At 62.0% G+C, this 16,952-nt stretch overlaps 1 protein-coding gene across 2 annotated transcripts in view; it reads left to right on the top strand.

Annotated features, from left to right (window-relative positions):
* Positions 1 to 16,952, top strand: part of KCNQ1 (potassium voltage-gated channel subfamily Q member 1) — a 282,518-nt gene that overhangs the window by 217,696 nt on the left and 47,870 nt on the right. For both annotated transcript variants that reach the window (XM_062195648.1, XM_062195647.1), the window contains 3 exons: positions 11,320 to 11,395; positions 15,298 to 15,392; positions 16,253 to 16,299. In XM_062195648.1, the coding sequence (XP_062051632.1) occupies positions 11,320 to 11,395; positions 15,298 to 15,392; positions 16,253 to 16,299 (218 nt within the window). The remainder of the gene's footprint in view (positions 1 to 11,319; positions 11,396 to 15,297; positions 15,393 to 16,252; positions 16,300 to 16,952) is intronic.

The raw sequence follows: 16,952 nt of genomic DNA, 5'->3' as shown, positions 1-16,952 counted from the left end.
GGTATCCCACGTGGGCGCTAGTTCGAGTCCCGGCTGTTCCTCTTCTGATCCAGCTCTCTGCTATGGCCTGGGAAAGCAGTGGAAAATGGCCAGGTGCTTGGGCCCTGCACCCATGTGGGAGACCAGAAGATGCTCCTGGCTCCTGGCTTCAGATCGGCACAGCTCTGGCCATTGCAATCATTTGGGAAGTGAACCATTGGATGGAAGACCTCTCTCTCTGGCTCTACTGATCTCTGTAACTCTGTCTTTCAAATAAATAAAATAATTCTTTAAAAAAAAAGAACTGATGTAAGCCTAAGGGCGAGACACGCTGAGGGGCAGGCTGTCGGGTGCAGCAGGGGAAATGGACGCTGTGGACGCTCGCGTGGCGTGCCAGCGTGCCCGGGTTCGAGTCCAAGCTTCTGACGGAGCTCTTGCGGACGTGTGTCCTGGGGGGCAGCAGAGGTGGCTCGAGGACCTGGGTCCCTGTCACCCAGTGGAACGCCCAGATGATTTCCTGGCTCCTGGATTTGGCCCAGCTCAGCTCTGGCTGTTGCAAATATTTGGGGAGTTAACCAGCAGGTGCAAATTGGACGCACATATTCTCTCTCTCGCTTCTGCACCTCAAAATAAAGACTAAATCTGTTTCAGAAATGTGAACAGAGCTGTCTATTGACTGTTACAGTATGCTGAAGTCAGAAACCTGAATGGGGCAGGTAAGGCCACCACCTGCAGCACTGGTGGCCCACACGGGCACTGGTTTGAGTCCCGGCTGCTCCACTTCTGATCCAGCTCCCTGCTAATGCACCTGGGAAAATCAACAGAAGATGGCCAATGCCTGGGCCCCTGCACCTCCTGGAAAGACCCAGAGGGAGCTCCTGCCTCAGTCTTGGCTTGTGGTGGCCATCTGGGAGTGAGCCAGCGGCTGGGAGATGGAGATGTGTGTGTGAGTGTGAGCGTGTGTGTGTGAGCGTGAGTGTGAGTGTGTGTGAGTGTGTGTGAGTGTGTGTGAATGTGTGTGTGAGTGTGTGTGAGTGTGAGTGTGTGAATGTGTGAGTGTGTGTGTGAGCGTGAGTGTGAGTGTGTGTGAGTGAGTGTGTGTGAGTGTGAGTGTGTGTGTCTGAGTGTGTGTGAGTGTGTGTGAGTGTGAGTGTGTGTGAGTGTGTGTGTGTGAGTGTGTGTGAGTGAGTGTGTGTGAATGTGTGAGTGTGTGAGTGAGTGTGTGTGAGTGTGAGTGTGTGTGAATGTGTGAGTGTGTGTGAGTGTGTGTGAGTGTGTGTGAGCGTGTGTGAGTGTGTGTGAGCGTGTGTGTGAGTGTGTGTGAGTGAGTGTGTGTGAGTGTGAGTGTGTGTGTCTGAGTGTGTGTGAGTGTGTGTGAGTGTGAGTGTGTGTGAGTGTGAGTGTGTGTGGGTGAGTGTGTGTGAGTGTGAGTGTGTGTGTCTGAGTGTGTGTGAATGTGTGAGTGTGTGTGAGTGTGAGTGTGTGTGAATGTGTGAGTGTGTGTGAGTGTGTGTGAATGTGAGTGTGTGAGTGAGTGTGTGTGAGTGTGAGTGTGTGTGAATGTGTGAGTGTGTGTGAGTGTGTGTGAGTGTGTGTGTGAGCGTGTGTGTGTGAGCGTTAGTGTGAGTGTGTGTGAGTGTGTGTGTATGTGAGCGTGAGTGAGTGTGTGAGCGTGAGTGTGTGTGTGAGCGTGAGTGTGTGTCTGAGTGTGTGTGTGAGCGTGAGTGTGTGCGAGTGTGTGTGTGAGTGTGTGTGAGTGTGTGAGTATGTGTGAGTGTGAGTGTGTGCAAGTGTGAGTGTGTGAGTGTGTGAGTGTGAGTGTGTGTGAGTGTGTGTGTGAGTGTGTGTGAGCGTGAGTGTGTGTGAGTGTGTGTGTGAGTGTGTGTGTGAGTGTGTGCGAGTGTGTGTGTGTATCCCTCTCTCTCTGCAACTCTGACTTTCAAATAAATCTTTTTTTAAAAATGGAGAAATATACCATGTTCAAGGATTAGAAAACTCAAAATAGTAAAAACTTCAATTCTCCCCAGAGTTGCCTACAATTCAATTCAATTCCCAACAAAATCCTTTTAAGACGTGAACAAACTTATTCCAAAATTTATATAGAAAGGCACCTGCAGAGTGGATAGAGAGAGAGAGAGACAGAGTGAAAGGTCTTCCTTTTTGCCGTTGGTTCACCCTCCAATGGCCACTGTGGCCGGTGCATCGCGCTGATCTGAAACCAGGAGCCAGGTGCTTCTCCTGGTCTCCCATGGGGTGCAGGGCCCAAGCACTTGGGCCATCCTCCACTGCACTCCCTGGCCACAGCAGAGAGCTGGCCTGGAAGAGGGGCAACCGGGACAGAATCCGGCGCCCCGACCGGGACTAGAACCCGGGGTGCTGGCTCTGCAGGCAGAGGATTAGCCTAGTGAGCCGCGGTGCCGACCATGGCACCTGCTCTTGAATAGCTAAAATAACTTGGAAAGAGTGGGAGAAGTCCTGGTACCAATCCTAAGACCTCTATGTGGTAAGGAGGGAAGACAGCGTGGTACTGATGATGGGACGAACACGTGACCCAAGAGACGGAGCAGACACCAGAAGCCAGGAACCAAGCCACCTGATTTTAGGACAAAGCGGGAGAGCAGCAGGGGGTGCAGGGGGGCCCCCTTTTCAGCACACGGTTCTGGAGCAATTGTGCTTCCACAGGCAAAAAAATAGATAAAAAGAAGTTCCACCCAAGTCTCACACTTTATATGGTGCACAGCTTAGACTTAAATGTCAGACAGAAAGTTACAACAGCTCTAGAAAAACATGCAGGAGAAAATGCTACAGACTCAGGACAGGCAGAAATTGTTAGGCTTGACACCAGAGCAGGATCCACTGGACCTCAGTGAAGGCAAAGACTCCCACAAAGAGCATGAGAATACAGGCTGCTGGGGCCAGCGTCGTGGCACAGCGGGCAAAGCCACCACCTGCGGTGCCAGCATCCCACATGGGCACCAGTTCAAGTCCCAGCTGCTCCACTTCTGATCCAGCTCTCTGCTATGGCCTGGGGAAGCAGTGGAAGATGGCCCTAGTGCTTGGGCCCCTGCACCCACAGGAGACCCAGAGGAAGCTCCTGGCTCCTGGCTTCAGCCTGGCCCAGCCCTGACCATGTGTACATCTAGGGAGTGAACCAGCAGGTAGAAGACCTCTCTCTCTGTGTCTCTCTCCCTCCCTCTGTGTAACTCTGATTTTAAAATAAATACAAGCTACAGACGAGGAGAAACGTCGGAGCCTGACGTCAGGAGTGCTGAGAGTGGTCAAACAGCAGGAAATCGTCGCCAGTCGTGGTGGGAAACAGGCAGAAGGCAGGAAGGTGCGCCTCGCGGGGACGGCACCGGGCAGCAGACGCTCACTGCGAGGTGCTCGGCACGTCGGCCACCCAGGAAATGCAGACAGAAGCCGCGCGCCACGTCACGGCCACAACAAACCTCCCAAGGGTGCAGAGCCGCGGGGCTGTGCACATGGCGATGCTACCTGGAGAACAGAGCGATGGCGGTGCTCGGCGTAGACCCGGGGCCGCACACCAGTGCTCGTCCCCCAGAAAGGAAGGCTTCCATCCACACGCAAACCCGCACGTGGACACTACGGAAGCCTTGCTCATCATAAGCTCCTGGCCAATAGCAATCCAGGCAGCCATGACCAGGCAAGTGGACAGACAGAGCGGCCCGCCCACGCTGCGGAGCGTGCCTCGGCCACAGGAAGGCACGAGTGACTGGTGCACACGTGCCATGCAGTGGGAGTCCACGCGGGGGACGTGCAGTGGACGGTGCAGAGGGGCAGCAGGGGGGTCTCAGGGCTGGCACCACAGTTTGTTTTGGTGGTGGTGCCAGGAAGCTGCACGTGTGATCCCACGGCACAGCGCCGTCCTGGGATGGGGCGCACACCCTGGCCGAGAAGCACGTGACTGTCAGCCCGAACCGGGTGAAGGGCTCAAGAGGCCTCCTGGGATGTCTCTGGTTCCTGCCGCTTCCGGGAAATATCTAACTGTTCAGGACAGAACCTCTTTTTTAAAAGATTTTTATTTATTTATTTGACAGGTAGAGTTACAGACAGTAAGAGAGACAGAAAGGTCTTCCTTCCGTTGGTTCACGCCCTAAATGGCCGCCATGGCCGGAGCTACACCGATCTGAAGCCAGGAGTCTCTTTCCTGGTCTCCCATGCGGGTGCAGGGCCCAAGGACTTGGGCCATCCTCCACTGCTTTCCCAAGCCACAGCAGAGAGCTGGCCTGGAAGAGGAGCATCTGGGACTAGAACCAGCACCCATATGGGATGCCGGCGCCACGGCGGAGGATTAACCTACTGCGCCACAGCACCGGCCCCCAGAAAAGACCTTTTTTAAAAAAAGAACAGGAGCAAGCCACATGTCGGGAGGCACAGGGAGCCGTGTGGGTGGTGTGTCTGTGTCCGTGAGCATACGCGCTCGAGAGAAGTCTGGAAGGCAGATAGAGCCCCACGTGGCAGCCTGGGTGGCCGCTGCAGACAGGTGGTGCTCAGCGATTTCTGTGTTCCCTTCCTACCACCTGGGAGTGGCCAGCCTCCTGGCCCCCGGCACCCGAGTTTCCTCTGCCCGGAACCCGCCCCACATAGCTCCCTTCGTCTACACCCACACGCAGCAGCCCTGGATGTATGCCTGGGAGGCTCAGAGAACCCTCCCAGCCCACCCCACGCCCAGCACTTGAGGGCGGCAGCAGGAGCCCCTGCACCCCCACGCACCTGCTGGGTTCATCTCCCACACATGGAGGCTGGCAGACAGGAGCTGTGGACAGGCCCAGCCCGCAGGCCCCTCAGGCTCGGCCTGGAGCAGCCCTGGACCTCCTAGGACACAGGAGTGGGGTTCAGGGGCCAAGTGTGGCCGAAGGCATAGACCCCACCCCGGAAGGCAGGCAGGGAGCTCTTCCTTATTCTCCGTGCGCCCAAGCTCCCAGGCACAGCCGACAAAGGCCGCCTTGTTCCAGAGGTAGAAGACCACACGACAGGATGGATTAAGGGCTGGCCTGGGGCGGTGGACACGAGGGGGCACGGGGGGCTTGTGTCTGGTTTAACTCTGCAGCTGGGGGCCTACCTCAGTGAGGACCAGCTCCCGGGAGGGACTGGGGGTCAAGGCCCCAGGCCAGGCCGTGGCGCTCCTTCACGTTGGGCAGGGCCCAGGCCCAGCTCCAGCCTGGGATGCCCTGGTCCTGAGCCCCAGGCCTCCCTGGAGCCACCTGCTGCCACCCACAAGCAACCCCCACCCCCACACACCCCAGGCCCTGGGCTCTGTGCAGATAGCAGCAAGGCCCCGTGCCTACAGGCAAGCAGCTGTACAGGGGGGCAGATCCCACTGGGGCTGGAGCCGCCATGAGCAGCCCCCGCAGCATGGCTGCCACTCCCTGCCTGGGCTCGTGCCCAGGGCAGCCCCGCTGGCCCCCACAGGGCCGTGCATGCTGAGTGCCACGTGGGCCCCCAGTAGCCAGGCAGCCCCAGCTCCAGCCCTGCTCCCTTGGGCGGCCCTGAGGCCGCTGGCTCTGGATTGGACCAGCCTAGAAACAAGGAACCCCTCCAAGGGCTCAGGCCCTAGGACCATACATCCCGCCTATGCCCCCAATGGGTGCCTGATGTCCATGCTTGGGCCGCAGAGAGGACAAGGGCAGGCTGGTAATTGGCCCGGCGGGCGAGCAGTGCCCAGACAGACGAGTGAGTGGGTGTAAATGGGCTGTGTTCACAGGGAAGCCAGGTAGCCAGAGCCGTGCCCAGAGTGAGGCCAGCCCACACCGTGGCCTGGGCAGAGCTAGGTGGGGTCTGGCTTCCCCGAGCCCCAGCTTTCTGAGCCTGGCCCAGGCTCGTGGGCTGCAAAGGCACTGCGGGTCTGGGGAGCTGGCAGGAGGTGAGGGACTCGGCAGCTTCTAGAAGCCTCCGGAGCAGCCGCTGGGTGTTCTGCTTCGAGCGACATGAGAGCCGAGAAGCCCTGAGCTGTCCCCTGCACGTGGGGCCATATACAGGGCTGCAGCTCCGTCAGGGGCCCTGCTGGGTGCCTGCTCCCAGACCCCTGGGGTGATGGAAGGAGGCAGGCACGTGGCACCCGGCCGGTGCCGCTGTCCAGGGCTCAGGCCAGGGCAGGAATCCTGGGTCTTGCGATTATCAGCTGTTTCTCTCACAGTGCACGCGTCCCCTGCCGCTCTGGGCGCTGCCTTTGCCCGGCACTGGCTCACTGGCTCTGGAGGCATCGTCCCAACCTCTGTCCCCGTGGGTGGTCTCTCACCGAGCGTGGCTTTGTTTTTTGACCAGTCTGCACCGTATGCTGGGAAGAAGGTACCTCCTCCCCGCCCCCACTCTGGTGAACAGCGCCCTTGCTGGCACACACGTTGCTGTGTGTCTGAAGTGCACCAGCCACTTCAGATTAGTGCTGACTTGTACGTAGAGTGCAGGCCGCTGTTCCTAACATCATTTTAGATGTATTGATTTACTTGAGAGAGAGAGAGAGAGAGAAAGAGGTCTTCCATCCACTGGTTCACTCCCCAGATGGTTGCTGTGGCCAGGGCTGGGCCAGGCTGAAGCCAGGAGCCAGGAGCTCCTTCCGGGTCTCCCAGGTGGGTGCAGGGGCTCAAGCACTTGGGCCGTCCTCCACTGCTTCCCAGGCTGTGAACAGGGGACTCAGTCAGACCTGGAGCAGCCGGGACTTGGCCTGGTGCCCACATGGGATGCTGGCGACACCGGTGACAACCCACAGCACCCCCCATGCTGGTCTCAGCCGTGCCCCGGCGCTCAGCTGCTGGTGCAGGCTTGGGGTGTGCGTCTTTGTTCGTGAGAGCGACTGACCTCTGCTTTTCCTTTGCTGAAACATCTTTCTCAGGTTTGATATCAAGGTTGTGCTGGCTCATAAAAATTCTCTGACAAGGTTCGCATGAGATTGGCATTATTTCTCCTGAGATGTGTGGGAGAATTACCGGCGGAGCCGTCCAGGCGTGACGTGTTTCTCCACAGGAAGGCCATTAAAACTCCAGGTTTAACTCATTGAGTTTTGGAAAACCTATCTTTATTTCTTCTTGTATTCCCTTTTTATTTTGTGTCTTTAAGGAGCTAATCTGTCTTATCTAAGCTGTCTAAGATGTTTTTGTTTGTAAGATCCTCTGGGTGGTTTTTTTATGTGGCTAGAGCTGTTGCTATTGCATTTCTAATGCTGGTAATTTATGCGCCCATCTCTATCAGTCTTTTATTGTTGTTGTTTTGTTGTTGTTGTTGTTTAAAGACTTTTTTTATTTATTTGAAAGTCAGAGTTACAGAGGGAGAGAGAGAGAGGTCTTCCATCCACTGGTTCACTCCCCAGTTGGTCGCAACGGCCGGAGCTGCACTGAACCAAAGCCAGGAGCCAGGAGCTTCCTCAGGTCTCCCACGTGGGTGCAGGGGCCCAAGCACTTGGGCCATCCTCCACTGCACTCCTGGGCCACAGCAGAGAGCTGTTCAGAAGTGGAGCAGCCAGGTCTTGAACTGGCACCCATATGGGATGCTGGCACTGCGGGCAGTGGCCTTACCCGCTCTACCACAGCACCGGCCCCTCTATCAGTCCTGATAGAAGCTTCTCAACGTTCCAGGACCTCCAGAGAGCCAAATTCTGGCTTGTGAGCCTCAGGAGCGTGCTGTCCATCTTCCGTGTCACTGACTTGCTGCTCTTCATTTTCTCACCCCCCTCCTCTGGTTTCACTGCCTGTTTCCTGAACTCCCTGGGAAGGGCTCCAGCCTCCCCGGCCTGAGACACCTGCGTGTCCGCACCAGCCTTGGAGCCTGCTTAGCTGGAGGTTTGAAGCTGTCGCGTTTTCACTCAATGAAAACTGTTTCCTGATTTGTATTAGATCTCTTTCTTTGACTCTTGGGTTGTTAAGATTAATTTCCGCCAGCGCCGCGGCTCGCTTGGATAACCCTCCACCTGCGGCCCCAGCACCCCAGGTTCTAGTCCCAGCTGGGGCACTGGATTCTGTCCCGGTTGCCCCTCTTCCAGTCCAGCTCTCTGCTGTGGCCCGGGAAGGCAGTGGAGGATGGCCCAAGCGCTTGGACCCTGTACCCACATGGGAGGCCGGGAGAAGCACCTGGCTCCTGGCTTCGGATCAGCGAGATGCGCCGGCCGCAGCGGCCATTGGAGGATGAACCAACAGCAAAGGAAGACCTTTCTCTCTGTCTCTCTCTCTCTCACTGTCTACTCTGCCTGTCAAAAAAAAATTAATTTCCCAAACATTTGGTGATCTCCCAGTTCTACTGATTTGCCCACGTATCATTTACTCAAGAGGCGGAGAGCGGGCGGGAGAGCTCTGTCCAGTGGTTTCCTCCGCAGCGGTCCTCAGCGGGCAGGGCGGGGCCGGAGCCAGCAGCCTGCAGCTCAGTGTGGGTCTCCCTCAGGGTGGCGCCGCACCGCGGCCTCCCAGGGAAAGGGCGGCCAGAAACAGACCCAGACCCGGGCACTGAGACGTGGGACGCAGGCCCGCGGCTGTCCGTCCCCCGCCCTGTCTCACCCGGGCCTCTCCCCCAGTGTCCACAGTCAGAGAGCACGGGAGGCGTAACTGACTCTCTGAGATCTGTTGAACTCGCTCTCCAAGCCGAGTGTTCCGGGGCTCTCACGAAGCCTCATGGCGTTGTCGCGGGGCAGCGGCCTGCGTGTGCCCCTGCGCTTTGGCTGCTGCTCACGTGGTCCAGCTATGGCTGCTCTCCTCCCGTCGCTAATGAAGATGGTCACGTCTCCCTCCAGTTCCAACCAGTGCCCTCCAGTTCCGACCAGGACCTTCCAGTTCTAACCAGAGCCCTCCAGTTCCAACCAGTACCTTCCAGTTCCGACCAGAGCCCTCCAGTTCTGACCAGAGCCCTCTAGTTCCAACCAGTACCTTCCAGTTCCAACCAGAGCCCTCCAGTTCTGACCAGAGCCCTCTAGTTCCAACCAGTACCTTCCAGTTCTAACCAGAGCCCTCCAGTTCCAACCAGTACCTTCCAGTTCCGACCAGAGCCCTCCAGTTCCAACCAGAGCCCTCCAGTTCCAACCAGAGCCCTCCAGTTCCGAGAGCTTGCACTGAGGCCATGTGTGGGCACCTGCACTCTGCCCACTGAACGGCACCTCCCTGGTTAGGACAGCGCCGCCTTTCTCCTGCGTGGGCCTCGGTCCACCTGGGTCGCAGCTCACCTGCGCCTTTCCATCCCCATTTCTGTCCCTGTGTGAGGGGTGTGTGCAGGCAGCTTGGCAATCCCGGTGCTCCGGCGCAGGGACTAACCAGTCACGCCGTGCGCCTCCCCCGCCTCCCCTGCCTCCCCCGCCTTGGCCACTTGGTCCGTCTTCTTCCTCTACTTCTGTCGGAAGTCGGAGCTCTGAGCTGGCCGGCCTCTTCCAGCTCGTGTCGCCTCTGGTCGCAGATCCATCTGCTGCCTTTCCGATTTCCATGGTGGCCCTGTCTGTCCCCGGATTTCCACTTTCTTTATGTGCGTTTTCAGAAGGTACTTCAGAAAGTTTGCAGAAAAGTGGGATTGCAACATAAGTTTGTCTTGCCGCAACGTTTTTAAATCCTGCGCAGTTTTTTCTGATATGTATGTTCATGAGCTTTTTGAAGAAATATGCATAGAAGTCAAAAAAAAAGTTTTTGCACCCAAATGAAAATCCTTCCTCCTCATTTTTCCTGAACTTCTGGGAGAACTCTGAAACTTCCCGTATTTCTGCCTATTTTCTTGAGACCGTTTATCATGGTTATTTCACTCCGTCCTCCTCTACACGCAGAAGCACACTGCACCCTGTGCGCACCCAGCATGAGCCGGGGCCGCGTGCAGCAGCGGTGGCTGCGTGGGCTCAGTTTGCCTCGCGTGTTTGGAGCTGCCCAGCCGTGTGTGAGGCAGGAGCCGCGTCGGGGGCTCAGACCTCAGGGATGAGGGACGCTGATGGGGGTGAGCCCCCCTCGGGGCTGCGTTTGCTGCTTGGAGCATTTGTCTTTGCATCATGTGGGGCACCGACACAGGGCAGGGGCAGAGGCTCAGGACAGTGGGTCCAGAGCTGAGTCCCAGGCGCCCATTAGTTATCTCTCGCTGCTGGACCTAGGGGTTTAGAGCAGTGATCTTGGCCCACAGTCCTGTGGGTCCAGAACGTGGACTGGGCTCAGCGGGAAGGTCGTTCTGCCGGCGTTGCTGTGGCAGTGTGTGCAGCTGCAGTGTCAACCCCACGCCCCCAGGGTGGAAGCTCTAAGAGGCCTCACTCACGCCCCCAGGGTGGAAGCTCTAAGAGGCCTCACTCACGCCCCCAGGGTGGAAGCTCTAAGAGGCCTCACTCACGCCTCCCAGATGGCGCCGGCCGTCGGCTGGAGCCCCCGGCTCTCCTCGGCGCAGCCAGCTCAGGTTCCTTCCCTTGGTCCCATCTCAGTGGCTTGCGTCACACACAGCATCCTCACTGCTGTGCCAGTCACATGGTCGAGGGAAAGCCAGCGGCAAGCGTGCAGTGCATCGAGTGTCGCTGTGTTCCTGGCTCTTCAGTCTCTGTGAGGTCCCGTGGAGCGCTCTGGCGGCCTGGGGACGTCACCTCCCTGTGGGGCCTGGCGGGACACCTCGCTCTGCTCACTTGAGAGCCCCTGCCCGGTGGCTTCAGAATCCCAATGCTGCTGGGTGGTGCCGTGGGCCGAGCTCTCCACGGAGTGGGGCCTTCCACTCACCCGCGATGCAGCTTGGGAGCCCACAGAGGACATGACGGGCCGGAGCCTGGCCAGCAGCACCTTGTCCCCGTGCGTCCCTGCACATCCCCCCGCGTCCCCACGTCTGATGCCCTGTGGTTCTCTCCAGCCCCGTGAGCCTCTGCCCCTCCCCCACGCCTGTGCCCTGAGTGGGGGCGCATGTCCACCCAGCGGCCCTCGGCCCTGGGGCCTGAGCCCTCGGCGCCGCTCCTGTGGCTTGTTAGCGCCCAGTGTTTGCAGCAGGAGACGGAGCCAGGGGCAAGCTGAGCCCTCGCCCAGCCTCTGCCCTGCACACGCCTGTGTCCTCTCTTGCATCTCCTTCCTCCGTGGTCTTCCTAGAAGGAGCTTTAGAGGCAGAGCGGTGCTCACGGAGCGGCACTGCTGTTGTGCCTGCAGCGCGGCCTTGTCCACGCATCTGGGGGGGGGGGGGGCAAGGAAGAGCAGAAGGTCGGGTGGAGGGGCGTCTCAGACCCTGCCCCAGCCAGAGGCGCCACCACCATGAGCCCAGGGCCTGACCCCCACCCCGCGTCCGAGCGACAGGCCAGAGGTCTCGCTCGCTGGCCGTCTTACCCTGGACAAGCCTCGCAGCTCTCCACCCTCTGTGTCTGGAAGGGTCCAGGGTGCAGCAGCACTCACGCGCTCCTCTCGGTCCCCACAGGCTGCGCGAGCACCATCGGGCCACCGTGAAGGTCATTCGGCGCATGCAGTACTTTGTGGCCAAGAAGAAATTCCAGGTGAGTCCCTGCCAGCTGGACAAGCCCCTCCTGGGCACCCCCCTCCCCCAGCAAACGCCCTGCCCCGAGGGCCTCCCCCCACCCCAGGACAGCCGAGCCCTCCTAGGGGCTTCCCCAGGCTCCCCCACCCCAGGACAGCCAAGCCCTCCTAGGGGCTTCCCCCAGGCCCCCCACCCCAGGACAGCCAGCCCTCCTAGGGGCTCCCCCAGGCCCCCCCACCCCAGGTCAGCCGAGCCCTCCTAGGGGCTTCCCCAGGCTCCCCCACCCCAGGACAGCCAAGCCCTCCTAGGGGCTTCCCCCAGGCCCCCCACCCCAGGACAGCCAGCCCTCCTAGGGGCTCCCCCAGGCCCCCCCACCCCAGGTCAGCCGAGCCCTCCTAGGGGCTCCCCTCCCCCAGCAAACGCCCTGCCCCCGACAGCCAGGGGCTTCCCCCAGGCCCCCCACCCCAGGACAGCTGAGCTCTCCTAGGGGCTTCCCCCAGGCCCCCCACCCCAGGACAGCCAAGCCCTCCTAGGGGCTTCCCCCAGGCCCCCCCACCCCAGGACAGCCGAGCCCTCCTAGGGGCTTCCCCCAGGCCCCCCCACCCCAGGACAGCTGAGCTCTCCTAGGGGCTCCCCTCCCCCAGCAAACGCCCTGCCCCCGACAGCCAGGGGCTCCCCCAGGCCCCCCACCCCAGGACAGCCAGCCCTCCTAGGGGCTCCCCCAGGCCCCCCCACCCCAGGACAGCCGAGCCCTCCTAGGGGCTCCCCCACCCAGGCCCAACCCAACCCGAGCCCTTCCTCTTCCACAGTAAGAAGGCAGCAGCCTGGCAGGCTCCTGCTTGCTCAGACCCCGTCCCCCGCCCCCCAGGGGTCCAGGGCAACTTTAGACAGAGACCCCAGAGGCAGAGCCTGTCCCGCACCAGCCCCCAGACCCTGTCCTGAGCCAGCCCAGTGCTCTTGTCGCCCACCCCCACCCCGTGTGGCTCAGTACAGCACAGGGGACATTTGACCCTGTTCTGTGAGTGGGGGGCGGGGCCGGAGCTCTGTGAGTGGGGGGTGGGGCCGGAGCTCTGTGAGCAGCCCGCCAGAGAACTGGCAGCAGTGGCAGGCTCAGCTCCACCACAGTGGGGACTGCGGGGGCTGGTGGGGGAAGGGGTGCCTGGGGGCAGGGAGGAATACTCTCTCCAGAAAGCAGGGATGGGGAGGGGGTGTCTCGTTGGCACCCCAGCCTCCACCTGCAAGCCACGACCCTCAGCAGAGCGCCCGCCCACCCTGGCCTCTGGACTCCCCGGAGGGTTCAGGACACAGAACCTCCCCTCCTTGCCAGGCAGCCCCAGGCAGGGTCTTCCATACTGGCCATGGGGGTGAGAGTTCAGGGCTCTGGCAGGGGACATGTGCGTGCCCCCCTCACCAGCCTCGGCAGCAGCAGTCACAGGACGACCCTCAAGGGAGAGTCCATGTGCACGGCCAGCGGCCAGCACCCCTGGGGGCTGTGATGGCACCGATGGACCAAGCAGTGCCCAGGGTCCTGGCAGGGCCTGGGTCTTTTCAATTGCCACAGTCAGAGTCCCAGGGAATGCTGTTCTCGGCCGGCCTAGAACATTCTAGGGGGAGACCCCGTGGCCCATGCAGGAGCCGGGAGCCTCTTCCTTCTGTGTCCTTCCTGCTGCCACTGGAGGGAATGACAGGACTCTCCTGGGTGGACACTGGGCTTCCTGGGGGCTCTCAGCGCCCGGGGTCCTGCAGAGCCCAAGCCCACACCAGGCACGGGCCGGCCTGGGGGTGGGGGCAGGGCGCCGGCTGAGCTGGCTGAGAGCCATTCTCCCTTCCAGGCTGAGGTCCAGCTCTGCTTCAAGACAAGGGCTGTGGCCCTCCTGGGATGTCCAGGCCGCCCCGCCTCCTTGCTTTCGCCTTCCCTGGGTCCTGAGGAACCAGGCAGCAGGCGCTGGGGCAGGGGCTGGGCTCTCCTGGCTGAGTTGCCGGGAGGGGCTGCCCCCACCTGGGCCCCACCAGTCACCTGCAGCCCCAGCAGTCCCCACCCTGGGCTGGCCTCAGGGTCTGCAGACCATGCAGGAGGCCCCCGCCTGCCTTGCCAGCCGATAAGTCCCTGGCCAGCCGCCCCTCTGTGTGGCCAGAGGGGCCAGAGCCTCAGCCCTTCGGGTTTGCCTTGAACTCTGGCATCCACCGGCGGTCCGTCTGGACAGGCTGGCATTGTCTCGTCTCACCTCGGGCTCCTGCTGGGGGAGCTGACTCCAGGAGGAGATGAGCTCCTCTCCCCAGCCCTGCCCCGCTGACAAAAGCCCCCACTGGCCCCAGCGAGACCCCATGGGCTCCAAGATCGGTCTCAGCAGGCCCGTTGCCATGGAGTCTGCTGCCAGGTGTTGGCGGGGGCTCCCTGCCCTGGGCAAGGTGAGGCTGGGGTGAGGGTACAGGGATGCACCTGGGGTCACCTTTGCATCTGCAGAGGCCCCAACACACCCAGGGCACCTGCACACGTGGCCCACAGGCGCTCAGGCTATGCAGGGGTCCTGTGTGCAAGCTCCCACCCAGGCCAGGACTGCAGCGCCTCGGGCTCGGACCACCCCCATCCCCACCGCCTGCCCCTCGCCTCTCGGGCATCCTAGGCTCTCTGGCCCACACGAGTAGGCAGACTGGACTCATGGCCACCGCGTGTGTGCTGAGAGGCTGAGGCTCCGGCTTGGCTCCCCTGGCCTTCCTCACCTCCCTCCCTGTGAAGCTCTGCATCTCACAGGAGGGGGGAGGGCAGGGCTCAGCTTCTGCACGGTGCACCAGGAGAAGCTGAGGCCTGGCCATGTCACCGCCGGCGTGTGCCCAAAGGTAGCCGTCCTGTCACCAGCCGAGGCCCAGCAGACCAAAGGGCCTCAGCATGTAAGCTGCTGGACGGGGCGGTGCAGGCCGTCCTGGCCGCTGGACGGGGCGGTGCAGGCCGTCCTGGCCGCTGGACGGGGCGGTGCAGGCCGTCCTGGCCGCTGGACGGGGCGGTGCAGGCCGTCCTGGCCGCTGGACGGGGCGGTGCAGGCCGTCCTGGCCGCTGGACGGGGCGGTGCAGGCCGTCCTGGCCGCTGGACGGGGCGGTGCAGGCCGTCCTGGCCGCTGGACGGGGCGGTGCAGGCCGTCCTGGCCGCTGGACGGGGCGGTGCAGGCCGTCCTGGCCGCTGCCCAGCCCCACGTCGGAGCTCCAGCCCTTGCTTTTCTTCTGGCCCCATCGAGCCCTCCCTGTCCAGCTGGTTGAGGCTTTGGGCCTTTTGAGGCCATGGCAGCCCAGCTCCTGGCTGCTGGTGCGCGGTGGCTCTGGCTTCCGGGCCGTCAGGGGAGCCTGGGTGGGGCCCGGGCCGAGGCCCGGAACGTGGCTCGCTGTATTTTGCTGACATCACGAGAAGCTTCACCTTCTTTGTTGTGGTTTCTGCTGATGTCACCTGAACCCCATTTATGGGTTCAGAGCTGGTGCCAAGCCTGAGTGCCCTGGGGTGCCCTGCTCCACCCCACGTGGCCCCAGGCCAAGCAGATGCCCGTCACCCCGAGTGAGCACCGCGGGCCGCGGGCCGAGCCCAGGCCTGCCTGGGAAGGAGCTTGGCGCAGCCTCCCCAGCCCAAGAGCAGGGGGGCTGTGGGCCCAGGCCGTGGGGGCTGTGCAGAGCGGAGCTTCCCTGCAGCGTGGGGCCCTGCTGTCCGCCCTGGCCTTGGGGCAGCTCTCCCCAAAGCTGTCGAGCCCCCAGGGCTGGGGGTCTGGGAGAGGGAGCAGGCAGCTCCCTGCTGGTGAGCAGCAGGAAGCCAACACCTAGAGAGGCTGGACCTTGGGCCTGGGGCCACTCAGTGGCAGGCAGGACCCTGTCCCTGCCCCGTCCTGAGCCCACCAGGTGCAGGGATGGGGGAACGTGACACACACCTCTCTGGCCTGCAGCAAGCACGGAAGCCTTACGACGTGCGTGACGTCATCGAGCAGTACTCCCAGGGCCACCTCAACCTCATGGTGCGCATCAAAGAACTGCAGAGAAGGTGGGCTGGGGAGGGGCCTGTGGGCTGGGGAGGGGCCTGTGGGCCAGGGGAGGGGCTTGTGGGCCAGGGGAAGGGCTTGTGGGATGGGGGAGGGGCCTGCGGGCTAGGGAGGGCCCCTGGTCACAGGGAGGGGCTTGTGGGCCGGGGGAGGGGCCTGCGGGCTAGGGAGGGCCCCTGGGCACAGGGAGGGGCCTTGGGCTGGGGGAGGGGCCTGTGGGCCGGGCCTTCCTGCTGGGCACAGAGCGGGGTAGGACCCACAGCACCTGGCCTGCCCAGCTCCCACCTCAGCTGCCTGAGCCAGTGGGAGGGGAGTGCGGCAGCCTGGAGCTCTCCCCCTCAGCTACCCCAATCTTTCCCCAAGCCTCTAACCCACAGAGGGAGAACTGGGGGTCTCTGTCCTTTCTCCTCTCCCAGGTCTCAGAGGATGGAGAGGGGGTGGGGGAGACCCCAGCAGGAGAGCACCTGCCCCCCCTTCCTCAGCAGCAGCCCGAGCCCCACCCACCCTGGGCCTGGAGCTGGGGGCCCTGACCATTGGGTGCCTCCCGGCTCCTGGCCCAGGTCCTGGGGAGCTGCTCCCCAGCGCCATCCTTGGGGCCTGCCCAGTCTCAGACCAGCTGAACCTCCACGGTAGGCTAGCCTGGGAACTAGCTCCGTGAACTGGGGGAATGCCTGTGCTCGCTGGCCCCGCCCAGGGAGGAAGTCTAAGGGGTGATCTAAGCACTGCCCCTCGTCACCTGGGGCTCAGGGTGGCAGTGGAGGTGCCCCGAGAGGAGGGGCCCATCAGCGGGCCCCCTCCGCGGGCCAGGCGTCTGTGCGGTGCCTGGGCCCGGCGTGAACTGCTCTCCCTCCTTCCCTCCCAGGCTGGACCAGTCCATCGGGAAGCCGTCCCTGTTCGTCCCCATCTCAGGTGTGTTTCTGCAGCCCGTGCCGGCCTCTCCCCACCGCCACAGCAGCCACCAGGGCCTGAAGCCGGGGAGGGGGGTGGTGTAAAGTGGTTTCCGGGTTGCTAAGCACCCCCTGGGTCCCTTTAAATGGCCAACTTTCAGGGCATAAAGGCCAGGCGCTGGGTATGGGTGGGCCAGTGGCTGCTCGAATTCGAGGCACCCTGACTCAGGCCTGGAGGCCGCAGAGTGCCCCGCAGCTCCACGGCTGACCCCCGGGTCCTGGGGACGCAGGGCCGACTCAGGCCAGGAAGCACAGGACCAGCCCCATTCCTTGGGGGTCAAGGTCAAGTTCGAGCAGAAGCCACAGCTCACGGCTCTGGCAGCGGTGGTCTGTGGCTGGGGATGTACAGCACAGCTGCAGAGTGGGCAGCTCGGCGGCCTCCGGAACAAGCCGTGCCTGGCCCCATCTGCCGGGCTCTCCAGAGGTCACGGACCTGGCCGTGGAACATGGCCGGAGCCCAGGTCCTCCGGTCCTGCGCCTCCCACTGCGCCACTCCCTGGCACCTCACCACAGGAGCATTGAGAAGACGTGCGCGTGGGCTCAGTGTTTCTTCTTTTATTCATTTATCTGAGTGAGCTCCCACCTGCTGGCCTCGCGCACGTGCCCAGAACAGCT

This window comes from Lepus europaeus, chromosome 7 (genome assembly GCF_033115175.1).
Source record: "Lepus europaeus isolate LE1 chromosome 7, mLepTim1.pri, whole genome shotgun sequence".
NCBI classification, from domain to species: Eukaryota; Metazoa; Chordata; class Mammalia; order Lagomorpha; family Leporidae; genus Lepus; species Lepus europaeus.
Note: the sequence above shows the minus strand (reverse complement) of the source record. Positions and strands in the feature narration are given on the sequence as shown.